This window comes from Mustela nigripes, chromosome 7 (genome assembly GCF_022355385.1).
Source record: "Mustela nigripes isolate SB6536 chromosome 7, MUSNIG.SB6536, whole genome shotgun sequence".
In the NCBI taxonomy this organism is placed as follows: domain Eukaryota; kingdom Metazoa; phylum Chordata; class Mammalia; order Carnivora; family Mustelidae; genus Mustela; species Mustela nigripes.
The window spans coordinates 36,173,621-36,200,979 of NC_081563.1; the positions used below are offsets into that span (position 1 = coordinate 36,173,621).

Here is a 27,359-nt window from a genome sequence, read left to right on the forward strand (position 1 = left end):
TCTGTGGAATGGATCCTGTGAGCCAGGCCAGGGGACCAGGCAGTGTGCCATGGCACCTTGCCAGGCATGGAAGTCCCCCACGGGTGAGCTCCACACCTCTTCACCGCATCTCAGTGGGCAGGAGGCCAGATCTGTCCCAACCCCTAGTTGCCAAGAAGTTAAAAGCCCCTGCTCATCCTCCGTGTTGATTCTGAAAACAAAGGTAGAGTTCTTTCTGCAAAGATGAAGCCTCTGTGTGTGTGTGTGTGTGTGTTCTTTCTTTCAACATTTCCCTGTTATGTTGTGATGAATAGGTGGGTGGGGGACTGCAGAGGCCTGGAGTGAGAGTTCTACAAAATGAGTGAGAGCAGGCTGTCACTCTCATATGAGAGGAGACGGCTGAGGGACAGCCACCAGCATGTTCCACCTTGTGCCACAGACCAGGACCCTCGGGGGTGGGTGCCCGGTGAACCTGACCCTCAGGGCTCCCAGGGAGAGGCAGACCTGAGCTGGAGATGTGGGACCCGCCCCTGGTGCCAAGGAAGCCTCAGCAAGGGAGGACACTGCTCCCAGAGCACTGTGCCCAGCCGCCACGGTGCTCAGCTGTCACACTCCTCCAGGTGGAACCGTCTGTTTCGGGGCGGAGGTCAGTCTCCATATTTCTACAGCCCCTAAGAAGAGGCTGGTTTCCTTGTCTGCATTGTGAAAGCCTCCTTCTCCTGCCAGACGAGAGATGCAGCCAGGACCTGTGTCCTCTTTCCAGAGATAGATGGAAGCACTGGCTTTGAAGAGGTTTGGGTGAAGCTGCGTTTTGGTTTCAGGTCTTCATTCTCTAGCACAAGACTGCCCTGCGCTGTGTGGGGCCCAGGGGAAGTGTATAAAACAAGCTGACAAAGTGTTGAAGAAAATATACTCTGTCCTCCGGCCTGAACAAATGCAGCTGCATTCATCCAGAAGGCCAGGCTCCAATTTACAATTTTCAGACTGTGGGAAGTTTTGTGAACTGAGCAGTGTGGGGAGAAGCATCCCCCCTGCAGATCTCTGACTAGTCCCACCCCCAGATCTGTCCCACACTGTGCGGATCTTCCCAAGTCTAGACACACGAGGTCTGTGTCCAGCCTTGCCAACAGCTGTCCCTTGGCCACCATATGAGTCTGGGGGTACACACATAGCAGATGGAGTACATTCCCAGAGAAGGGATGCGAGCTATAAGCCTAGGATCCTGAGTACCTGGAGAAGGGGGGTGCAGACTCCAGGCGGGCACTATTCCATTGCCCCATGGGGAAGGCTGCAGCCGGAGGGATGGCAGAGCAAGGTTCTTTAAAGTTTGCCACCTGGGGCAGGACCCCAGTTCTCCAGGGTCCTGTCATGAGGACTGAGAGAGAAGCTGAAAGAGTATTCCAAGACGGGATTTCTGAGCAATACTGCCCCCTATGTTATCCTTAAGGTGACTTGTGCCTGCCAGCTTAGCAAGCAAGAGTTCTTCAGTCTTACAGCCAGAATTCAAAGGGAAGCGTAAGTTCAATGCTACTGTGCATTCGGTTTGTCTTACTTTCCCCCTTATTTGCATCAACATGTCATAATGAAAGATATTCTAGGTACCACCATTTCCTTGTTTTGGGATCTCCTCTGTTGCAAAGTCCTCTCTACCTTTCAGAAATGGCTGCAGGGGTGAGGGTGTGACCCCTCACCTACGAGCCCAGGGCGGCCCATATTCACAAGGGGAGACAAAGTATTTCACACTGGCCTGTAAGTTTTTTTCTTCCAAACTACCATTTTCGTACTTCATTTCCTTACTTCAATTTCTTACTTATTTCATTTTCTTACTTCAATCGGGTCACTTTTTCTAGCCCCACCCCCACCCCCGCAAGTGACTTGTTATCTCAGAATCTGTTGTTCTCTCAGTATTGTCAGGCCGATCTCTCTGTCACACTGAGTGCAGGGTTGAACCAAGGGAACTTGACTGTCTTCAGACAGGTGAAAGCCTTTGCATTCCCCCTCCCCACCCCAGATGAAATAAACTGCCCCAGGACACTTCAGAGCAGTTAAAACAATCGTTGTCGAATCCAAAACAGTTCACTCAGGGTCTTGGAAGGAGCCTCGCGCCGCTGCCATGAACCTTGTTCGGAACCGTGTTCTGCTGCCTGCCTCTTTCTCATCAGGCAGTCAGCCCCCGTTGAATCAGCAGCAGGGGTAGAGGAAGGTGGATACCACAGATGCTTTCATTTTTAGAGGGTTTGTTTTGTTTTTTCTTATTTAAAAGTCAGGGAAGGAAGCGGGAGGGGGGATGAAATGTGAACTCCGTGAAGATGCTTCTCAGCAGACCTTGTCGGTGAGTTAGGCAGGTGAGGCACGATGGCCACACAGACCTGGCGGAGAAGGGCTGGTGGCGTCTAGACTCTCTCTCCTCTTTGGGGATTTGGTAGAAATCAGAGTGGGGTGAGGTGAGCGGTAAGCCCACTGTTGGCACGAGAGCAAAGGTCATGCTGACATCTAAGGCAATGGGAAAAACAACTGGGAAATCCACGTGCTCTGCTTCTGCTGGTGCCCAGTTGTCAAGGTTGGCTTTTGTTGCTTGTGTAGACGGAGTGAGAGGCTCGGGCCTCACAAACCTGAGCCAGCCAGCTACGGGGAAGCTCTGTCTATGGGGCCCTGTGTTCCCACGGGGCCTTTCAGTCCAGTTCCACAAAACTGGGTGGTGATTTGGGGCATGTTGGACATGACAGGCATAGACCAGAGTTCAGGAAAAGTCACGAGGCTGAGGCTCACTCCTCAGACAAGGCAGGGTGTGTGCCTATCAGCCAAAAAATGATTTAGAGAAAAGTCAGCGTATAATATGTCCCACGGAGGTATGAAGCCAGGAAGAAACCCGTGTGATGGGGCAAGAGAAAGTTTCTCAAAGGTGCAGAGTTGGAAGGCCAGCGCCATGCCTGACACTGTGCCTTGGCCTCCCCCCCCCCATCCTTTTGTCCTCACACCATCTCCATGAGGCAGGCGCCGGTCTCCACAGGTGACTGTAGGAAACTGAGGCTCAGGGAGAGCATGTGGCTAGTCCAAGGACAGGTGGCGGTCAAGACCATGAGTGAGGTCCATCTGACTCCTTGACTGGCTGGGACCCGGAGAAGGGCAGGGTTTGAGCGGATGGGGAGAAGACAGAGCGGAGCATATGGCTGAGAACCCAGCCGTGGGTTAATGAGAGCGAAGAGCGAAGGGGCTTCCCAAGGGAAGAAGGTCTGAGAAACAGAGGGTGGGTCTGTGCAGCGCTCTGGTAGTGCGAGTTTCCCTGTGGGGGCAGCAGCTGGGCCCAGGGCCAGGAGAGGAGGGCGGGGCCCCGAGGTTGGGCAACGAGGCAGAAGCATTATGCAGTGTCAAAGTGGGACCTAGGCTGTGGGAAAGGGGTGCATCCGGGAGGCATTGTGCAAGAAGGGTCAGCTGGCTCAAGGACGGGAAGGAAGAATCAGAGATCTGGGCCTACTGGCTGGTGGATGACAGTAACGCAAAAATGGGAAAATTCAGGGAACAGTGGGCTAGGCATGGAAGTCGACTGTTCGAAGAAACAGCTGCCCGGGCTGGTGTCCACATCTAGTGAACAGCTAAGTGTCACAGAGGAGTCCAGCCACAGCCAGTTGGAGGTATGGCTCTGGGGTCACCACAGAGGAGGAGAGGTGAGGGCGAGAATCCAGGAGCGAGAATCCCCCCCGCCCCCCACCCCGCCTAAGTCAGCAAGTAGCAAGCGTTGAGTTTCCCATGACCTGTGCTCAGGAAGATTTCAAGTCACAGCATAAACCTTTACCAAATGAAACAGCCACCTTCAAAAAAGGTCATCTAAAGAAAACCTAGCATCTGAATCTGTAGACTATTCTTGAGTCCTCCTCAGACCATGGAGTTTGATATTTTATCACACCAAAACAGAGCTGATGACAATGTTCAGGGAGATGGGTTGCTGCTTCCAGAGTCTTCCGTGGGTGGGTGTGTTTTGAATCAGTGAGAGCAACCGCATTTGCATGAACTCAGCCTAGCTCAGGCTGAGTTCTGTTGAGTTCCTTTTATGGGGAATGTATTGTATTTCAAAAACTCTTAACTCTCCTAAAATTTTTAATTGTTTAAAATGATTTAAGATTCTGTGTAATTACTATTTGTTTAGCCCACTGATGATTGGATGGACATATATATGTAGGCAGGCAACACTGATCTCTCTGTTGGTTCTGAGCACGTTTTGACTGGATCAAAGCAAACATTTAGATGTGGAAAAAAATCATCAGCACAAGATACAACTGAAAACAGTTAAAACTGCATAGAGTAATTTAGTCATAGATCACAACCGTCTAAAGATTTGTGTTTAGGTAACTTTAGGTCAGGTCATTAGATATCATTGAACATAACACAAAAAAATTACCCAGGCAATGCTTGATGAAAAAAATTTTTTTTGATGATATCATTCTCTTCAAAACATCTGCATTTGTAAACATGACCTCCAGACATCCTTAGGGTCAGAACAGGGGAATGAGGCGGTCCCTTGGTCACAAGGCTAGGTGTAGCTCTGCCCACTGCTCCACAGTGGCTCTGTGGAGGTTGGGCTGGACCCCAGAGGTGGTCAGGGGCTCTGAATGTATGGCAGGCCTGCAAGTTTCCAGTGGAGGGATGGGCTTGCTTGGCTCCAAGGCAAGTGGTGGGACTGTGCCCAGCAGACGGTGGTGAAAGGTTATGACAAGTAGAGAGTGAACACTGCTCTGAGTCTAGAGATAATAGGCTTGTCTAGATGGTTGACTAAGTTAAAGCCTTAGTACCTGTCAAAAGAAGTAGATTTAAATCTGAGGCTGGCAGGGACTCATGGGAGCATTTTTGAAAGTGAAATAATATAGTCAAAACAGTGTACAGGGAAGGTAGTGTGTGGTTTGGTGTTTTGTTTGACCAAAATAAAAAGGGGGTGCCCACACAAGTGGGCTTTTGATGGGAGTCAGGCCACCGTGACAGAGAAGGGGAATGTGATTCCTATAAATTGTATAAATTAATATTCTTAGAGTTTTCATGGTCAATTTAAATGGATGGTTAAAAGTAATTTTTTTTTTCTTGCCAGCTTTCCTGAGTTTCTCTCTGCCATTCTGTTGGAAAAGAATGGTCGGGGAAACATGACTTGAAATATGTAGGGGGGGTTTGGGGGATCTACTTAAGTCAACACTGAGGACCATTATCACGTTCACACCAAGAGAGGCCTTAAATCCATATGGGAATCACAACAGAAGACTGAGACAGAAAATCCACCACAGCCAAATTTACAAAGGCAGGTGGTTCTCTAAATGGAGATCACACGAAACAAGGATATGGCATGGTCTTTGGGGGACCCTCATGGTCATTGGTGGCTGAACCCAGGATCTCCCGTAGGTTTAGGATAGAGTTCCGTTGATGGTCATGACCCTGTGCTCTGATGTCATCATCCCAGCTCACAGGGGTGCAGAAGTCACCCCCTCCGGGGACAGCAGGAGCTCTAGCTATCCCATCACCAGGGAAAGATGTGTAGTAGCGGTCCCCTGTATCTGTTATCTGTTACAACTACCCTGTTCCTCTCCATACCAGAGGAGCCGGGGGTGGGGGGGCAGAAGGGCAGAAAGGTCATTCACCTTTTCTGTTTCTTCCTTCCAGTTACGTTAGAACAGTTCTGCCTGGCGGTGAGGAGCTGTCCTGGCCGAGAGGACCAGGCCTTGTTCATGAAGGTAGGTTATCAGACAAAGTACTGATTTCCTTAAAGGCTCGCAGCCCTTTCATTGCCCCAAGGAGAGTTTCATTTTTACAAGCAAGAGTAAATTTATCATCCCTGAGTCCCGTGCTCCGCGGGGATACACTTGTCATCGGCGGGTAGGAGGGCTGTTGGTTAATGAGCACAGCCGCCGTCCACAGACTGCAGCAAAGTGACAGGAGAGTGGGTGTCAACTACTAGCAGGGATTCTGTTTAATTCTCCGGAGGACTCCGCTGGTTCTATTTAAGCTTATCTGACAGAATCTTGATTCTTTGAGCAGATTTATGAGGCTTGGCCAAATTCCACGACTCTCACTGTACTTTTTAATTAAGACAAAGGATTTCATATGTTCTGTGTCTGCCACATCCTTATTTTCGTCACCGCGGGGACCACTACACAAATGAGACCATTCCGAGGAACGGCTGGAATGGGCATCTTATGTCAGAGATAAGATGTCAGAGATCCCTTGCCCTTGAGCAATAAAGGAGCACAGGTGCCATCTAACCTACATTTAGGTTGTACATCGAGGTGAGCCGAGAGTGTGGGAGAACTTGGCTGGTTGCTTGCATGGATTTAATGAAAACTTTGTCTTGGAAGGGCAGAGAGTGAGAGATACCAGCAAGTCACAAAGGCACACAAACACCTTTCCACCAATGACTAAGACTCATGTTTTCACCTAGAAACTATACTTAGGGTGACCTTGAGAAATATGCATTTCCATGATGTCATTTCAATTCTGTACCATCAGGAAACTGTGTGGTTGGTCCAGGAGCGGCATCTCTTACCTAAACACTGTACCAGGTGTCCTCCGACTTTAGAGATGGGTAGAAAAAAATAGGGCGTCACTGTAAGGGATTTCCAACTCATTTGCCTAAGATGTGATATTTTTGGTCTGTCTTGTTTTTTTTTTTTCCTAAGCTTTCAGTGATGTTAATTTTATGATCAAGGAGTGCTGATACCGAATGATGGATTTGTCTGGGAGACTGCTCCACTGGGGGCCTGGGTATGCTACACCAGCTTGGAGCAGCGTAAAGTCAGGCACATGAGTTTTCTTGGTATTTTGAGGTTTTTCGCAGTTAGCCCTCAGCCCCCTGACCTGACACATATTCCCCAAGGACCCTTCCTCCCAGGTAACAGGCTGTATTTCTGTGGCCTTGAAGAAGCTCTTGGGCCCCCCAACACAGAGCCTTTAGACCCTTCCTTCCTCTTCTGTCTAGTGTTGCTTCTCTGTGCTGAACACACTCCTGTGTGCTGCTTGGTACTGCTAGTGACTTGAGATGCCCCAGTGACTCTGAGCTTCTCCATGTCTCTACCGGGAGGGTGGACAGAATGCCACCAAAATCCCGCTTCTCCTCTCCGTTTCTCACCTTCCTGATGACTCTCCTTCTGCCCCCAGCCTGTCTTCTCTGGAACACTGGCTCAGAAACTAGCAGGTGCAAGCGGCAGAGGGAGGTTAAGATAGCCTAAGTTGTCTTGGAATATGCATGATCGCCGGTGGCATTCAGTATGGTCTGTCTTCCCTGTTGGTTTCTGCAGAATGTACTGGGGTGGCCGAGGACGATGTCTGTGGGAGTTTTCTCAATATCTGCAGGTATTTGAACAGGCATCATCAAAGAAGTTTCGCTGAACAAAATGTGTGCTCAGTTCATATATACTGAAACTATTTATGATTTTTTTTTTCAGAGGATTGAGGTTTCTAAGGTCACATATCAGAGAGCACTACGTGGGTGTGACAGCAGCGTGTAGGATTTTTGTAGACGTTATGTGGGAGAACTTGCTCAGGGTGACAGGAGATAATTTTGATTACAATCAGCCTGTAGTCCACTATATGTTTACTGGGCTGAGCTTTTCTCTTTGAAGATGATCTGCAAAAAACTTCAATATTTAATTCAATTTCGTTGGGTAAAAAGTTGTTGGAGGCAAAAACCATAGCTCTAATTTTGTTTTTTGTGTGTGTGTGTGTGTGTTTTTAACGATACATACAATGCTGTTGTATTCCTACATTGTCAGAGATAACTGAGACCTGGGGATGGTTATTCCATTCAGATCTGTCAGTGTGCTCTATACCTAGACCTCAAGAAGATGCAGGGGTTAAACTTGTAGCTAAGCCAAGGTCAGATATCTGTTGAACCAAGGTCAAGATATCTCTGGAAAAACAGAGTCAGGGTCTGAGACTTTGGAGGTGGCTGAAGCGAAAACCTTCACCGGACAACCAAGAAGAGTTGGGGAGAGAGGAGAAGTGACTTCCCACCGTCACTGGTTAGTAGACAACAGAACTGGGACCAGAAAGCCAGGTCTCTGGAGCCCCAAGCTGGGCTTCATCCTGGGACCTCCAACCAGATGAGTAGATGCACAGAAAAGTCTACCACCTCACCCCCTCCACCACACCAGAGCCGCATGGGAGGTCACACTGCAGTGAAACCACAAGATCGCTCTTGTGGCTTGTCTGGTAGAATCACTCTTGTGGCTTGTCCTTAATCACACCCCATTTGCTAAGAGCGTCATGAGACAGAAAGGAGCTGGTTTCTCCATGACTCAGTTTCCTCGTCTACCAAGTAGAGGTCAAGGCTGTTCCTAACTTAGGATGTTCCCACTACTGCAGCCCTGTTGAGCGGCTAAGAGAGAGGTGCCAAGGGATAAGACAGTTGTCTTTAGGTCTTGCTTTTTCATGCAATTTCACTACAATTTGAACCAGAGTAAAGAATTTGATTCTAGAAATTACTTTTATGACCCCATTCCCGTCCCTACCTACCTGTTTCTTCACTTGTTCTTAGTTCTCCTGGCCAGTTAGTCTCTTTGGTCCTCTGCAGACCCACGCTCCAGCCCCACAGCCACTCCTGCCCAGCCTGTCTGAACCTCATGCGTCTCCTTCCTCCCTCATCAGCCTCAGATCCACGGCACAGCCTGTGACTCTCCTGGCTCTGGGGCTGCCATGTCACACGCAGGGCAGTATTAATCCCCCATAGCATCTTTCAGAACCATCCCTTTCCCTCTCTCCCAGAACAGAGCACCTGGGCCTGACCCTCCAGGGGCAAGGCTGGTCCCCACGCTGCTGGGAACCAGGTGTGATCTTGGGTAGGTCCCTTCTAGATCTCTTTTAGCCCAGTGCCCTATTGTGGTGAAAGAAGACATGAATTAGATGACCCCCAGAGATCCTGCCAGCATCCACATTCTGCAAATCTACTCCTGGATGTGGCCAGCAAGACTGTCTCTCTGAACATGCTTGAGAATGGGCCGGCATCCACTGCCTGCCTCTTTCCTTGAGGCTCAGCAAAACCAACTTTCTCAGAAACCCCCTCCTACTCGTCACTATTCTGGATTCACTTCCAGCCATAGCTTGTGCATGCGCGCTCTCTCTCTCTCCTTTGGCATAGGGTGATCATAGAACTTCTCAGCCGAATCCAGACTTTTTTGAAAGGGAAAGGGGGAACCACTGAAAATTAAAAATGGGCGGCCAGCAGAGACCCTGACTGTCCCAGGAAAACTAGGGCATTTGGTTAGCCTGTTTTTGAATCAAATCCAAAATCCCTCCCTCAATGAAAGGGCTGAAGCTTGCCTCATAATTCTTCACTCTCAGAGTTGGTACAGATGCTCCTTGTCCCCATTCCCCCAACAATTGTCACATGTTAAAAATCGTACCCCTCTTTCGGTGATGGAAATCGGCAGGAAGACGGACCTCTTGCCGCCTATCTGCATTTGGACCTTCATTTTCTAAATCAAACGTAAATCATCACACTTCCTCATTCTGTCCTCCAGGGAGTTTCTTACACACCTGGCAGCAGTCATTTCCAATTTGGGTAGGAGACAGCAGCCCCAACGAAGAGCCTCACTGGGACAAAAACTTCCTGAGGCAGTGGCCTGCTGTGCCTCCCAGCTTCCCTTGGAAAAGCAAGAAGGATGTTCGGGGGGAAAGTGGCCATTTCCCGGGAAATGCTTCTCCCCCCAGATCAGGAGACAAGAGCTCGTTGGAGAAATTTTTGCTGATATGTTTGAACTGGAGCAAGGCAGTAGAACCAGCCTTCGCCACTCCAGTGATACTGAGCAAGCGCCTGGAATATTCCTCGCCCTGCAGCCTGGCTCAGCCTCTCTCCCTCAGGGCTTGGGCCAGAGGTACTGTGTGAAGTTCAAGGTAGCCCCTTCTGTAGGTGGGGTCTGATACCACCTCTACTGTAGAAAGCAGCGACAAGAACGGAGCTGCCCACGTGAAAATAAATAGCACATCTTGAATCTAGGCTCCCCGAATAGCAGGCCTTCAGCAGGGCTGCTGCTCCAGCAGCCCAGAGGTCCCATCCTGGGTGGAGTGCTGGCAGAGGGAGCCGAGTGCCCATGGCAAGGTGGGTGACCCCTGGGTCTGAGGACACAAACAGAGCAGTTGTCCTATCTGCTGGCTGCCCAACTGCCACGTCCACAGGCCCATCAGAGTCGGTGGGCACAGCTGCCAGATGCTGAGGTCAAAGTGGAGGTCGAGAAAATCTGCCTAGACGGTGTTCCAAGGCGGCTCCCCAGAGGTATATGCTGGGCTGGCAGGAGTGCGGCTGGAAGCTTCCTTAGCATTTCTTACCAGCTACCAAGTATGAAGGCTGCCCCTAAATGCACAGGGGAAAGTGGGCTGATGTGGACAGAGGGATGCACAGCCTCCCTCCCCCACATCCCCTCAGCCCTGTGCCCGGCCAGATCGGGCCCTTTCTCTGTCTGGTGATGTGCTAGCGAATGGGACACACTTGAGCCCTTCTTGAAACCAGAAATTGTCAATTGAACCATATGACCCAACCCATCAGTCCTCCCAGTTTACACAAATACAGCTCCTTCCCAGAAACGGGCGATTTCTCCTAGCCTGATGGGGTCCCGGCCTGGTAGGGATGAGGGTTTACCTTAGCACAGGAATGGCTATGCGCTGAGGAGAGAGGGGATTTTCCACATGACCGCTCCACTGACTCACCTCCCCTCAGAAGGTTTAGAAACATCCAGCAGGCTGGTTATCTAGTGTTCTGAAGTTGTCATTGTCACAAAGATTCTTTCTGCTTCACTTCTCCCTCAGTCCCCCCCTTACCCTCCCCACTCCCCTCCATGCTGCTCGGCCCAAGGGGCAGAAACTAAAACGGAATGGCCAACACATGCTTGCAGGGTCCCTGGGTGCCCTTTTGCACGGTAGGGAAGGGCTCAGCCCCTCCAGCTCTGATGGGATGCTCGCCACGGCAACCCCAGTATCTAAGCAGGCGTCTGCTGGGGACTGTCCCTGCCTCACAGGCGGCTGGCAGCGGCAGTTTGAGCCTGTCAAGTGGGCGAGGTGGGGTTTTTCCCTTTTTCCTGCATTCTAACTGCTCTTTCTTCCTTTTCTCAGCGTGTGTAGGTGGTAGCTAGTTTAAGCACCAGACCCAGCAGCCAAGAGTTAATTATAAGCACCTCCCATCAAGTGTGGGAAGGACTATAATGTACTCCTTGCTGCGGGAGGCCTTTTTAATACCCATGGAGCCTCTCACAGGCCCTTCCTTGCCTTTGACAGTCGCGTGGGCCCCTGAGCAACAAGCAGGAGCAAACATCCTGTGTGTGCACCACGTGTGCCCACAGCCACTGCTCGGTCGTCAGGCTCTGGTCATGGGAGCAGGCCTCCCACACAGGAGGAAAAGGGCTCTCTTCTGGGGTTTGACTCCATTTCTGAACCCAGTCCTGGGTGAACCAATTCAATCCCTGTTTGAATTCCTTTAGCATAGATTGTGACGGGCTGTCTTGAAATTCAGTCCACATCCCCTGTTCCTTTCCTGTCCCCTTCCCGACTCCTTGCAAGCCAATGCCTCGTGGACAGAAGTGAGCACGTGGCTGATGATGTTTTGGAGATAAGCTGTTCCACAAGAGCCTATTGTGCACTAGGTAATGTTTTTCTGGTACCTGGATCACTTGAAAAAAATATATATATATATTTTAATATTTAATAAGGGAACAGAACTACCGGTGATGTAGAAATCAAGTCTCCGGCCTAGTCTTCCGGCAGTCACTGGTTTTTCTCTCCTGCCCATACCTCTGTGCCACTGGTGCCCTGGAACGCCTCTCCTCCCTTCAATCCCTGTCCTCTCGTCACAAGTTCCAAGTCCGTGCCAAGGTTCTGCAGTGCTACTCTCAAACCCACCCCCGCCAACGGTCTCAGGGACAATTATCCACCCTACGAAACTCTAATGTGGATCTTCAGTGCATAGGACTAACTTTAACTCAAAGGAACAAATACCCGGTGAGAACATCTCAGACTTCACTCTAAGTCAACAGAAGGGTTATTCTGGGCATTCTCTGCAGATTCCCATCACAAGCCTTCCTCGTGAACATTTATAAGGGCCCATTTTGTGCCAGGCACTGTGCTAGGCACTGGGGACGCTCATCTTAGTAAGACCTCGCCCTCGTCCTCAGGCAGCTCCCTGAATCATAAGGTGTGACCGGTAGTTCTTGCATCCCCCCCAAAAGCAAGCATGTCGGGATGGGAGGAAGTTCAGGTTGCTGATGGAACACTCCGCTGGGTTGCCCAACTCAATGTGGACTTCAAGAAGACTTCAGAGGAGGTGGCATTTGAGCTCAGTCTCTGTGGCTCTGCAGGAAATTAAATTTAACCAACTGTGTGGGTTCCACTGTGCTTACTGGTGGGGTCAATGCGAGCTGTGTTCTGAGCTTTCCGTTTATAGTGTTTCAGGTGCACCGATGCATGCCTTCAGAGCTGGCTGCCAAAGCAGGGGGCCCAGACAGCTGCTTCTCCAGGGGAGAGGTGGCCAGAAGCTTCCATTCTTATTGTGCTGTTGCATGTTTCCTTCTTGTGCCATAGCTACCTTGGAATTACACCATTCAATCAATAGTCCTTCCTTCGGCTTGGAAGACTTCTGTCACTTCCAAAGGTCCATGTCAGAGTCTCTGAGAGGCAATGCAGCGGAAGTCGCCCTCGGCTAACAGTGAGCATGAGATGGGTGTTGGGAAATGAGGAGGAAAAAGGTGGAGAGATTCCCTGTCCCACAGTAGGGGAACCTACTCTTCTCTCTGAGAGTCTGACTTTTGTGGCAAAGCTCAGCACTCAGCCTCATACAGAGCTATCAGAGGAAATGGACCAGTGCTTCTCCAGGCTAATGCCATCAGGTATAAGCATTACGTGGGCCCAATCCCCTACGAGGACCACACGATCACATGGGTGGACGGCTGCACTGTGTGACAACACTGCACCTGCTCTGCCTCCTTGATACTTCGTTGTCAAACATCTGCCTATGTATCTAAGTGGAGAACGGCTGGAAAGCCAACATTCCAGTGTTCAGAAAAGCAGTGGCTGTCCCCAAGAATGGAGAACACAACCCTTAGGGAACTTGTGGCCCCTGTGAGTCTGGCACAGGACGTGTGGAGGCGGGTCCCTCCCTAAAGGCTCTGCCCTTCATGTCTTCCCTGCACAGCTCGGGGTGGGGGGCAGATTTTATTTCAGGCTGTTCTAGATGACAGGGCGGAGGGCAGAAGAGGAAATCACTTGAGACAAATAAGAGAAATGGAAGGATTTGGTAAAAGCCATCTGTGGGAAAATGAGAGCAAAATTTGACCCAAGGGGCCTAAAGTGAGAGGAGAGAACAGAGCCCAGCCCAAACTTGTTATTTTACCATTTGAATAAAGAGGTCAAGACGCTGTGGTGCCCAGGAGACTTCTCTTGAGTGACTAACCCAGAATGCGGAGAAATTCCATCAGGGGCTTTCAGTGGTAGGAACGCAGGCTACCATACGTTAACAGAATTACAGAGTGGCTACAGGGGATGACAGATTTCCCAGCACACAGTGAAGGAGACACTAGCACTAAAGTTATGTGGGCATCACTTCGGACAGGGCTGAGGAAGGTGGCAAAGCTCAGCTCTCCCACTCAGCCAGCTCCCCTGGCTGCCGCTGACCTCGTGTGCAGCCTGACTGAAAACTGGAAATGTTAGGAGACAGGATTTTTGCTCCCTACATCTTTTTGACTCTCCCTCTTACCCTTCTTAAATTTTAGCCACTCTGGTTTTGGTTAATTTTACAATGTTCTTAAGTACACACACACACACACACACACACACACACACACACACACCCTGGTATCAAATTTGAGATGGGGAAAAAAGAAAAAAGATGGGTTAAATCAACTCCCAAAGGAGAAAGGGAGGAAGGAGAAAGGAACTTAATTTTGGAATAAATGCCAGGAAAATAGCCAACATGAAGGTAGCAGTCAACCACTTGTTGCTTTTTCTCAAGTTCTCCTGATGAAATGTCTTCACCTTTGGGAGTATCTTCTACCTTCATCTCTTCCAGGACTATAAAAAGGACAGGAGCGGATGGAGCAACTTGATGTTTTCTTAAAACTCTTGCCTGATGGGAAGAGAAACTAGGAATAGCCTATTGATGATAGTTTGAGAAATATGTTATTTGTGAAAGTGCTTTCACAGAAAATCTAACACTGACTGTCAGAATTAGGACCAATTATATAAATGAGGTGAACAAACCTATTATTAAAAGTGAAGGACTTTCAGTTTGGGTGAGAGTCTCAGCTGTGTGACATGGGCAGACAGGCAGACTTCTGCTTCCAGGAAGATGAAGCAGACAGACTCATCCATCCCTATTCTTTCTGATAATTTCAACTAAAAACACTGGACATTAGCTATAAAACTAACATGAAAAACTGAAAGCAGACCAGCTAGGGACCTCAGGAATGCTGTGATGGGAGTCCCCTGGATTTTCTCTATGCTGCATACATCCTTTATTTGGAGCTGAAGAAGCTGGAAACCTGGAGAGGGCTAACAAGAACAAGAACAGACACTCCCCCACACCACAAAAAAAGGGCCAAAATCTAAAGGACCAGAAAAGGGCCAGCAAGACAGAAACCTTATAAGCAATACTTGCTCTAATCCAGCAATACCTACCTACAGAAAAATCAATGAAACCACCTTCATCCATGCTGAGAATAGTCTTATGGGAAGTGTAGATTTCCCTGTTCACTAGACCATAAAGAGGAAATGCAGCCTCACCACTGGTATTATGTCAGAGGAGGCCTAGTAGGGAACTAGGGTACTCATCTCCACTTGGCAGTAAGGAGACCTTACCCCTATCCCACTAGAGTGTCTTTGGGAAACACGTAGGGAACCTAGACTTCCTCATCAAGTAGTAACCTCTTGATGTTACTATCACCCCTCCCTCTTCCTGCTATGGTGGTAGCAAAGAAGGTCAAGTAGAAATTCAGGACTTTGACCACCACCTAGTAGTAATGACACCCGTGGAATCAGTGGAGGTCATATAGAGAGTAGAAATGAGGGACTCCTATCCTCCCAGCCAAGGTGGTTATCAGTGGAGGCCTAGTGCTGAGCTACCTACCTCTACTCAGCAGTAATGAGGGGCACTTCCCCAACTTGGCTGTTAACAGTGGCTGAAGTGCATGCCTCCCAACCTCTGAGGAGGCAGTATCACAGAAAGTTAGCTATAATAATATCTAAATAAGATCCAGAGTCTCATAATATAATACCCCAAATGGTTAAGTTCCAGTAAAAATCACTCATCACACCAAGAACTGGAATCTCAAACTGAATGGAAAAGAAAAAAAAAGGCAATCAGTAGACACCTCACTGATATGGCAGTGATGTTTAAATGATCTGAAAAAGATTTTAAAACAGACATCATGGGGCGCTTGGGTGGCTCAGTGGGTTAAAGCCTCTGCCTTTGGCTCAGGTCATGATCCCAGGGTCCTGGGATCGAGCCTCGCATCAGGCTCTCTGCTCAGCAGGGAGCCTGCCTCCCCCCCTCTCTCTGCCTACCTGTCTGCCTACTTGTGATCTCTGTCTGTCAAATAAATAAATAAAGTCTTTTAAAAATTAAAAAAAAAGACAACATAAAAAAGTTTCAAAGAGTAATTTCAAACATGCTTAAAATAAATAAAACAATAGAAGTCTCATCGAATAGTCTCAGCAAAGGAATAGAAAATACAAGCAACCAATGGAAATATTAGAACTGGAAAATATAATAACTGAAATAAATATCTCAATAGATGGTCTCAACAGTAGGATGGAAGGGACAGAGGAAAAACTAACTGACCTGGAAGATAGAACAATAGAAATTAACTGAATCGAGGGGCACGTGGCTGGCTCAGTCAGGGGAGCATATGACCCTTGATCTTGAGGTTATGAGTTTGAGGCACACATTGGGTGTAGAGATTACATGCAAATAAACTCTTTAAAAAAGAGAAAAACTAACTGAATCTAAAAACAGAGTTAACATAGAAGAAGGAGGAGGAGGAGGTGGAGGTGAAGGAAGAAGAGAGAGAAAAGAGCATCAGGGACCTTTGGGACTATAACAAAAGACTTAACATTTGTGTCATTGGAGTCCCAGAAGGAGAGGAGAAAGATGACAAGTTTGGAAAAGTACTCAAAAAAATAAGAGCTGAAAATTTCCCAAATTTGCCAAAAGGCATAAACCTATACATTCAAGAAGCTGAATGAAAAACAGCATAACTGAAAGAAATCCACAACAAAACACCTCATAATTAAAATTCCGAAAACTAAAGACAAAAGAATTCTGAAACTAAAGACGGAAAAAAAAATGAAAGCAATAAGAAGGAAATAACACCTTTTCTATAGGGGAAAATCAATTCAAAAGATTTCTCATCAGAAACCATGGTGCCAGAAGGAAGTAACATGTTTTCAAATGTTTGAGGGGGGAAAACCCATCAACCCAAAAACCCTATATCCAGTGAAAACATTCTTCAGAAATGTGGGGGAAATAAAGATATTCTTAGATGAAGAAAGATCACAGGATTTGTCACCATTAAGCCTATACTAAAAGAATGGCTAAAATAAGTTCTATAGGGGGTGCCTGGCTGGCTCAGTTGGAAGAACATGTGACTCTTGATCTTGGGGTCATAAGTTCAAGCCCCACACTGGGTGAAGAGATTACTTAAATAAAAACTTTTTTAAAAAGAGGTTCTATAAACAGAAAAGAAGCAGTGGAAGAAAGAGTCATGGAACACCAGGAAGGAAGGAACAATATACTAAGCAAAAATGGTAAATTCAAACTACTTTTCTTTTCCTTTCGAGTTTTCTAAATTATGTTTAACAACTGAGGCAAAAATAGTAACACTATCTCATGTGATTCTAAATGCATACAGAAAAAAAAAAAACCTAAAACAGTTATATTGTAAACAGAGGAGGGTAAAGAGAAATAAACACTTAAACTGTTATACCACTGGACTATGAAACTGTGATATCTCTTTCTCTCTCTCTCTCTACATATATATATATATTTATATTTATATATTTATATATATTTTAACCTTTTACTATTTATCTCTATGATTCCATAGGCAGCGTAGAGGTGGTTCATATTTTTAATCCGCTCTGCTGATCTCTGTCTTTAATTGTTGCATTTAAACTATTTACTTTTGGGGCATCTGGGTGGCTCAGTCTGTTAACCACCTGACTCTTGATTTTGGCTCAGGTTGTGATCTCAGGGTCATGAGATCAAGCCCCACATTGGGCCCTGCATTGTACTCCACATCAAGCTCCATGTTCAGTGAGGAGTCTGCTTCTCTCTCTCTGCACCTTCTCCCGCTCATTTTCTCTCCCCCTCTCTTGCTTTCCAATAAATAAGTAAATCCTTAAAAAAATAAACAACAAAAAAAACCTGGTTCAAAAATGTTCGAAGAACTTGAATAAACATTTCTCCAAAGAAGATCTACAAATGGCCAATAGGTACCTGAAAAGATGCTCAGCATCACTAATCAATAGGGAAATAAAAATTAAAGTCACAATGAGATACCACTTCATTCTCATTAGGATGGCTGCTATTAAAAAAAAATGAAATAACTTGTGTTAGCAAGGATGTGGAGAAACTGGAACACTGGTACACTGTTGGTGGGAATGTAAAATGATATAATCATTATGGTAGACAGTGTGGCAGTTCTTTAAAAAATTAAAAATAGGAGTGCCTGGGTGGCTCAGTCAGTTAAGCATCTGCCTTTGGCTCAGGTCATGATCCCAGGGTTCTGGAATCCAGCCCTGCACTAGGCTCCTTGCTCAGCAGGGAGTCCACTTCACTCTCTCTCCTTCTCCCCCTGCTTATGGTCTCTCGCTCTGTTTCCCAAATAAATAAATAAAATCTTTTAAAAATAATAAAAATAGAATTACTGGGTGAACCAGCAATTCTGCTTCTGGGCATACACCCACAAGAATTGAAAGGGGTGACTCAAACAGTTATCTGTATGCTCGTGTTCATAGCAGCACTATTCACAATAGCCAAAAGGTGGAGACAGTCCAAGTGTCCATCAGCATATGAATGGATAAATACAATGTGGTGTACACATGCAATAGAATATTATTCAGCCTTAAAAAGGGAAGGCTATTCTGACACATGGGCAGCATGGATGAACCTTGAAGCCATTATGCTAAGTGAAATTAGCCAGTCACAAAGAATGTATGTTGCATGAGTCTGCTTACATGAGGGACTCACATATAGAGACAGCAGAGGAAGTAGATTGGTGATTGGGGACCATAGAGATGCAAGAATGAGGAGTTATTTACCGAGTACAGAGTTCCAGCTTTGCAAGATGAAAAAAATTTGAAGATGGATGGTGGTGATGGTTGCAAAGCCAAGGACAGATAGGGAATTGGGAGTAACAAGGAGATAGGATCAATTATGGGTTAAAACAAGTCAGAAGAGAAGAGCCCAACCGAAGGCTTTGGTCCAAGTTGCTTAACCTGTCTGCATAAAGTAGAGGTATGCTATGGTTCTGAACTGGTCTAAACAGTGGATTGTGTAAGGAGCCCCAGAGGGAATAGCCTCATCTCTGCCTACAAAACTTTATTTTCTGAATTCTCCCACTCCCACTGAACATGGTAAGGGAGATAATGCAGTTACCAGAATATGGCAATCACGGGATAGCTTGAATTCTGCAGTCAGCTGTAAGACACCCCCCCCCCCCCCCGCCAAAAGAAGAAAAAACATTTTCTTATCAGTCTACTCTCAGGTTCAGAAGCACTAGGGCTCTGGTATCCCCTGTGGCCAAACACTGATATTCAGCATGCTGCTGAGAAGATGTCTCAAGGTTACCCTCTCCAGAAATTTCCCTCTGTCTCCTCTTTTGGCTTGTCAAGTTTTTGCTTCCTGCAGATGATTTTCTACACTCTTCATTTCCCCGTGTTTGAGGACGCCAGAATATAGCTACGTCTAGACTTTTCTAATGAGGCATGAAATAGGACGTGCCTTGGGTCTGGCTGTCTGTGGCCCATCCTCCCTTTACCATGCCCTTCGTGTTTGATCCACCATGACACTAGCTCTTGGCCTACCGTCACTTTACTGTGATACTCATGTCCCATGGAGAGAAACTTGTTACCCTGCCACAGAATGTGGTGATGAATAACAGGCTATCCCAGGCTCCTCTATGTCCAAAGATCCAAAAATTCAGAAGGAAAAGATCACCTTCATCCTCAACCCTCTTCTCCCAGAGCACTCTGAGTTACCAGAATGATTCAGTTGTTACTATCTGCCACCTCTTTTACGAAGAGAAACATTTAAGACACAAGAAATATCGAGCAGAATGGATTTTTAAAAAATAAGTTATAATAAGTTTGGAAGAAAAAGAAACTTTGATCTTGAACAACTTCCACGGGTGATCAAAGAAAAAGACACCAAAGCTGCCTCTCCTTGCTTTTCCAGTTAAATATGAATAAGAGTTCTCTGATGGAAGCCGATAAGCTCACACCTGAAGCTGATGGCTTGGAGGAGCCTGGGCAGGTGTACCAGAAGGATTAGAGAGGGGCATTGTTCCAGACCAATCCAGTTTTTAATCACTCTGCTATTGCAGGGAATGCCCTTAGAAATTGTAAAGCCAATGCTTTTTGCTAATGTTGGCAGAAATTCCTTAAACCAAGAGATGGTGCCACTGCCCATCAATTTTGCAAGGCAATAACGCAGATCCCAAGTGGCCAAAGTCTGAGGCAGAAGGCAGAGCACTTCATCACAGTGAGAGAACTAGGTTGTTGCTGGGGGAAACTGTTCTGATATCATGCTGGTATTACCATGAATTAATAAGCTTTGTTTATCTTCTCTGACACTAGAGGTCCAAGTTAGTCTTTTTGCTTTATCTTCTTGCTCATTATGCAGCTCAGGCCATGGATATAGGCTGCCTACTTGTCATAAATCGCAAGCAACCTCCCTTCTTGCTGTTCTTGGTCCCGGTGGACTTATGCTCCTGGGAACCAAGCCACTCTGAACTCTTCCGTTCCGCAAATGCATACTGAGCCCTGATGCTGCGCTAGGTGCTGCAGAAATTCCAAGTTGCCATGAACCGCAGCTCCTGCCTTCCTGATCACCTTGTGGGCAGGGAGAAAGACACGTGGGCAAACAATTACACCAACAAGCAGAACGTGTAACAGAAGGGAAAACATACCTCTGTGGGAACCCAGGAAAGGAAGAGGTAACTTTCAGTGGAGGAAATCAAGGAGGGATCCTTGGATAAGGTTTCAGAACAGGGAACCTTTCGAAAATCTAGCGATTTCAGCTTGGAGTTTGCTACAATGAAGGAAGAGGACCCTGGACAAAGGAAGATGATGTATTTCAATATAACGAAAGGGCCTTACTCAAAGATGTGTGGCTCTATGCATTTTAACACACACATAGAATTGAGGAAGCACTGCCACAGGCAGGATACAGAACCATTTGACCATCCTACCATCCCTAATAGAATGGCTTTATAATCATCCTTTCCTTCTTCTGAGAACCCCTAGCAACCGACACGCCATTGTCCATCACTGTAGTTTTATCTTTGGAGAATGTTATGTAAATGGAGTCAACCAATAAGTAATCACTTGCTATTGACTTCCTGCATTCAGTACGTCATCTTTGAGATTCCGCTAAGTTGTTGCACACATCAACAGTTACACATTTTCATTGCTGGGTGGTTTCTGTTGAATGGATATACCACTGTTCATCCCTTTACCCGTTGAAGGACATCTGGGCTATTTCCAGTTTTGATGACTGTGAGTAGGGCTGCTATAAATGCTCACATACAGGCTATTATATTATCTAAACATAACTTTTCCTTCTCTAGGGCAGCTTCTCAAAGTTGGCAGTATTAACTTTTGGGGCCAGATACTTTGTTGCAGGCTCTGCCCATTGTAGGATGTTTAGCAAGATCTCTGGCCTCTACTTACTAGATGTCAGTAGAAATCCCGAAGTTATGACAACCAGAATGGCTCATGAGTGCCAAATGTCCCTTGGGGGGACAAAATTCATTCACAGTTGAGAACCACTGCTCTAGGGTAAATACCTAGGAGTAAGCATATTGGGTCATGTGGTAAATGTCTGTTTAAACTTTACAAGAAACTTTACATCCCCAGAGTATGAGAGATTTGGTTGCTCCGAATCTTAGCCAACATGTGATCTTACCAGTATTTTGTTGTTGTTTTTGCCATTCCATTAAGGGTGTAGGAGTAACTCATCATGGTTTCCATTTCCATGTCTCTAATAGCTAATGATATTGAAATTTTTTCACATGCTTTTACTTTTTTTGCCATCTGTATATCTTCTTTAGTAAAGTCTGTTCAAATCTTTTGCCCATTTTTAGACTGGATAATTTGTTTTCCTACTCTTGAGTTTTGAGAGTTCTTTATAAATTATGGATACAAATTCCTTCTTAGATGTGTGATTTGCAAATATTTTCTCCATGTCTGTAGCATGCATTTTAATCCTCTTAACAGTGCCCTTCGCAAAACAAAAGTTTTTGGTTTTGATGAAATCCAATTTTATCAAATAGTCTTTCATGGACTGTGCTTTTGTTGTCCTAAGAACTAAGAATGTTTAACCCCAGGTAATGGAAGGTTTCTCCTATTTTTTTCCTAAAAGTTTTAGCTTTTTGTATTTTACATTTAGATCGATGATTCACTTTGAACTAATTTGTGAACAGGTGTGGGGCTTAGGTCAGGTTTGTTTATTTTTTGACCATTGATATCCGATTGTTTCTGCACCATTTGTTGAGAGACTATTTTTCTTCCATTAAATTCCTTTTGCATCTTTGTCAAGAATCATTCAGGCATACTTGCATAGGTCTGTTTCTGGGTTCCCTGTTTTTTTCCCCATTGATCTATGTGTCTATCCCTTGACAATACCATGCTATCTTGAATACTATAACTTTATAATAAGTCTTAAAGTCAAATAGGGTTGTTCTTCCAACTTAATTCTTCTCTTTCAAATTGTTTTAGTCATTCTAGTTTGTTTGCCCTTCCTTATACATTTTTAGAATTCCTTTGTCTATATCTACAAAAAAAATTCTCTAATTTTGATTAGAGTTACATTAAATCTACAGATTAATTTGGGGAGAACTGATAAATGTACTATTTGACTCTTCTAATCTATTTTGTTAGTTCTTCCTTGATTTCTTCCATCAGCATTTGTAGTTTTCAGCAAAAAGATAATGTACATGTTTTTGTAGATATATGCTTAAGTATTTAATTTTGGAGTAAGCTATTGTAAGGGATATATTGTTTGTTTGTTTTTTAATTATTTTTTTGTGAGGGAGAGGACAGAGGGAGAGGGAGAGAATTCTCTACCAAACTCCCCACTGGGCATGTAGCCTGACATAGGGCTCCATCCCACGACCCTGAGATCATGACCTGAGCCAAAATCAAGAATCGGACACTTAACCGACTGAGCCACCCAGGCACCCCAAAGCATATTGTTTTAAATTTCAGTTTCTAGGGCGCCTGGGTGGCTCTGTGGGTTAAGCCGCTGCCTTCGGCTCAGGTCATGATCTCAGGGTCATGGGATCAAGTCCCGCATCAGGCTCTCTGCTCAGCAGGGAGCCTGCTTCCCTCTCTTTCTCTCTGCCTGCCTCTCCATCTACTTGTGATTTCTCTCTGTCAAATAAATAAATAAAATCTTAAAAAAATTTTCAGTTTCTAATAGTACATTGCTAATATCTAGAAATACAATTGATATTTTTTGTATTGACCTTATATCCCATGATTTTGCAAGTTCGCTGTTCTAGAGATTTGGGATTTCTTTTTTGGGGGGGCAAGGGGATTAGACTTCATATAGGTTTTCTTTGTTTGCAAGCAAACAGGGAAGTTTTATTTTTTCCTTTCCAATTTGTATTTTTTCTTTTCTAATTGTATGCCTTTTTGTTTGTTGTTTTTTGGATTGTTTTGTTTCATTTTGTTTTGTCTTATTACACGGACTAGAACTTTCAGTGTATGGATGAATAAGAGTGATGAAAACAGACATCTGTGCATTGTTGTGGATCTTAGGCAAAAAGAATTTAGTTTTTTGCCATTAAGTAGGATATTAGCTGTAGAGATTTTTGTTGTTTTGATTTTTTGGCATGTGTGCATCTGTGTGTTTGTGTGGCGTAGCTGTTCTTAATCAAGTTAAGAAAGTTCGCCTCTATTCCTAGTTTTGTAAGGATTTTTATCTTGAGGGCTCCTGGGTGGCTCAGTTCATTGGGCCTCTGCCTTTTTCTGGGGTCATGATCCTGGGGCCTGGGATGGAGTCCCCCACTGGGCTCTCTGCTTGGCCGGAAACCTACTTCTCCCTCTGCCCTTCCCCCCTGCTTGTGTGTACTCTCCCCTCTCTCTCTCTCTTTCATTCTCACTCTCTCATGCTCTCAAATAAATAAATAAATAAATAATATCTTTTAAAAAGTTTTTTTTATCTTGAGTGGATGTTGAGTTTTGTCAAATTCTTTTTCTGCTTCAATCGACACGATCATGTAGAATTTCTTTTTATGTTTTTAGGTTGCTAATATGATGAATTACAGTGATTCATTTTTTCTATCTCTTCATTTATTATATAAAAGTACATTATAGTTTCTTCTATAAATTTTTTCTTCATTTAAAAATACGTCCTACAAATCACTCCATATTGGTCCATATAGATCTTTCTTATTCTTCTTTTTCACATAGTACTCCATTGTTTGGATGTGCCATGTTTTCCCCAATCATTTTTTACAATACATTTACAGAAAATATATACATTTTTTTACAATATATTCTATAGAACATACAAATATTTAGCTGTTTCCAATATTTTGCAATTAGGGGACACCTGGGTGGTTCAGTCGGTTAAGCAGCTAGCTGTCTTTGGCTCAGGCTGTGACCCTGGGCTCCTGGAATCGAGCCTCACATCAGGCTTCCTGCTTGGTAGGCAACCTGCTTCTTCCTCTCCCACCTCTCATTCTAATACTCTCTCTCTCATGAATGAATAAAATCTTATAAAAAAAAAAGAATTAGAAATAATGCTACAATTACAATGAATAGGCTTGTACATATGCATATTCTTATTATTGAAGGTATATCTTTAGTGTATATATCTAGGAATTTCTGGCCTGAACAGTAAGTACCTAGATAGTTTTGTTAAGTATTATCAAATTTTCCTGCAGATGAGTTCTACCAATTTCCATTCCCATTAGCTAAATATGAGAATTTATGGCTCCCCAAAGTCTCACTGAGAGAATTTAATATTTTTATATATGCATATATATATATATATATAATTTTCCCACATCAGATAAAATGATAGTATTTCAGCATTGTTGTTTTTATAATTATAAGTAATTTGAATATGTTTTTATATATTTGAAGATAATATTTTATCTTTTTGAATTTTCTGTTCAAGTCTTTTTCTTATTTTTCTATCTCATTTTTGGTTCTTTGCCCTTTTACTTTTAATATTTTTTTTAAAGATTTTATTTATTTATTTGACAGACAGAGATCACAAGTAGGCAGAGAGGCAGGCAGAGAGAGAGAGAGGAGGAAGCAGGCTCCCTGCTGAGCAGAGAGCCCGATGTGGGGCTCGATCCCAGGACTCTGGGATCATGACCTGAGCCGAAGGCAGAGGCTTTAATCCACTGAACCACCCAGGCGCCCCTACTTTTAATATTTTTATTGAGGCATAATAGACATGCAACATTATATTAGCTCCAGGTATACATATAATGATTTGATATTTGTATATACTGCAAAATGACCACTACAATAAGTTTACTTAATACCTATCAAAATTCATAGTTACAGAATTTTTTTCCTGTGATGAGAAATTTTAAGATCTATTCCCTTAACATCTTTCAGATATACTCTATAGTATTATTAACCATAATTATCAAGCTGTACATGACATCCCCTGACTTACTTATTTTATAACTGGAACTTTGAGCCTTTTGACCAAGTTCACCCATTTTAACCACTCCCTATCCCCCGCCTCTAGCAACCACCATTCTGTTCTCTGTGTCTATGAGCTTGGTTTGTTTTTTGTTTTTAGATTCCACATATATAAATGAGATCATATTATATTTGTCTTTATCTGTCCTTATTTCACTTAGCATAATGTATTCAAGGTCCATCCATGCTGTTACAAATGACAGAATTTCATTCTCCTTTTTTTCCCTGCTGAATAATATTCCATCGTATATACAATTGACCCTTGAATAACATGGTTTGAACTGTGTAGGTCCACTTATATACAGATTTTTTTTCAGTGCAATACCATGAATATGTTTTTTCTTACTTGTGATTTCCTTAAGAGAATTTTCTTTCTTCTAGTTTATTTTATCATAATACAGTATATAATACATATAACACAAAAAATATATGTTCATTGACTGTTTATTTTATGAGTAAGGCTTCCAATCAACAATAGACTATTAATAGTTAAGTTTTGGGGGAGTCAAAAGTTATATGTGAATTTTTCCTAGAAGAGAACACCGGCAAGCAACCTCTTTGACCTCAGCCATAGCAACTTCTTGGTAGACACATCTCCAAAGGCAAGGGAAACAAAGGCAAAAATGAACTACTGGGACTTCATCAAGATAAAAAGCTTTTGCACAGCCAAGGAAACAGTCAATGAAACCAAAAGACAACCTATAGAATGGAAGAAGATATTTGCAAATGTCTTATCAGATAAAGGGCTAATATCCAAAATCTATAAAGAATGTTTCCAACTCAATACCCAAAGAACAAATAGTCCAGTCAAGAAATGGTGCAGAAGACATGAACAGACATTTCTCCAAAGAAGACATCAAGTGGTCAAAAAATACATGAAAAAATACTCAATATCATTCGGCATCAGGGAATTACAAATCAAAACCACAATAAGATACCACCTACACCAGTCAGAATAGCTAAAATTAACAAGTTAGGAAATGACAGATGTTGGTAAGGATATAGAGAACCCTCTTACACTGATAGTAGGAATGTAAGCTAGTACAGCCATTCTAGAAAACAAAAGGGAGGCTCCTCAAGATAAGCTGAAAATGGAGCTACCCTATGGCCCAGCAATTGCACTACCAGGGATTTACCCAAAAGATACAAATGTAGTGATCTGAAGGGACATCTGCACCCCAATGTTTATAGCAGCAATGTCCACAATAGCCTAACTATGGAAAGAACCCAGATGGTCATCGCCAGATGAATGGATAAAGAAGATGTGGTATGTATGTACAATGGAATATTACTCAGCCATCAAAAAGGTGAATTCTTAACATTTGCAATGCTGTGGATAGAACTAGAGGGTACTAGGCTAAGCAAATAAGTCAGTCAGAAAAAGACAAATTAAGATTTCATTCATGTGTCAAATTTAGAAACAAAACAGATGAACATAGGGAAAGGGAAGGACAAATGAAATCAGAGAGGGAAACAAACCACAAAAGACTCCTAACTATAGGAAACAAACTGAAGGTGCTTGAGGGGAGATGGATGGGAGGATGGGTTAACTGGGTGATGGGCATCAAGGAGGGCACTTGATGTAATGAGCACTAGGTATTATATGCAACTGATGAATCACTGAATTTTACCTCTGAAACTAATATTACACTACATGTTAATTAAATTGAATTTAATAAAAAATTAAAAAGAAAAAAAATGTTATATGTGTATTTTTGACTCCACAGTATAGTTTTGTGCCTCTAACCCCCTGCATTGTTCAAGGTCAACTGTATATACCATGTTTTCTTCATGCCTTTATTGGTTGATGGACACTTAGGTTGTTTCCATATATAGCTATTATGAATAACACTGCAGTGAACATATCTAAGGAGGACATATCTTTCCAAGTTAATGTTTTCAGGTTTTATGATAAATACCAGAAGTGAAATTGCTGGATCATATGGTAATTCTATCTTAATTTTTGGAGGAACCTCCATAGTGTTTTCCAGAGTGGCTGTACCAATTTGCATTCCCACCAACAGTGCACAAGGATTTTCTTTCTCCGTGTTCTTACCAGCATTTGTTATCTCTTGTCTCTTTGATAATAGCCATTTTAATAGGTATAAGGTGAAATCTCATTGTGTTTTCAATTGGCATTTCTGTGAAGATTAGTGATGTTGAATATCTTTTCATGTGCCTGTTGGCCACCTCTATGTCTTCTTTGGAAAAAATGTCTATTTAGATCCTCTGCCCATTTTTTAATTTGATTGTTTGGGTTTGTTTTTGGTTTTTGGGTTTTTTTGCTATTGAGGTGTATGAGTTCTTTATATATTTTGGATCTTAACCCCTTTACCAGATATAAGATTTGCAAATATTTTCTCCCATTTGGTAGGTTGTCTTTTCATTTTGTTGATGGTTTCCTTTGCTGTACAGAAGCTTTTTAGTTGGATGTAGTCTCTTTACTTTTGCTTTTGTTTCCTTTGCTTTTGGTGTCAAAT

The 27,359-nt window shown here is 44.2% G+C and overlaps 1 protein-coding gene across 5 annotated transcripts in view; it reads left to right on the top strand.

The window, feature by feature from the left end:
* Nucleotides 1-27,359, top strand: part of ACOXL (acyl-CoA oxidase like) — a 347,875-nt gene that overhangs the window by 288,189 nt on the left and 32,327 nt on the right. For all 5 annotated transcript variants that reach the window (XM_059405581.1, XM_059405577.1, XM_059405580.1 and 2 more), the window contains one exon: nt 5,620-5,690. In XM_059405581.1, the coding sequence (XP_059261564.1) occupies nt 5,620-5,690 (71 nt within the window). The remainder of the gene's footprint in view (nt 1-5,619; nt 5,691-27,359) is intronic.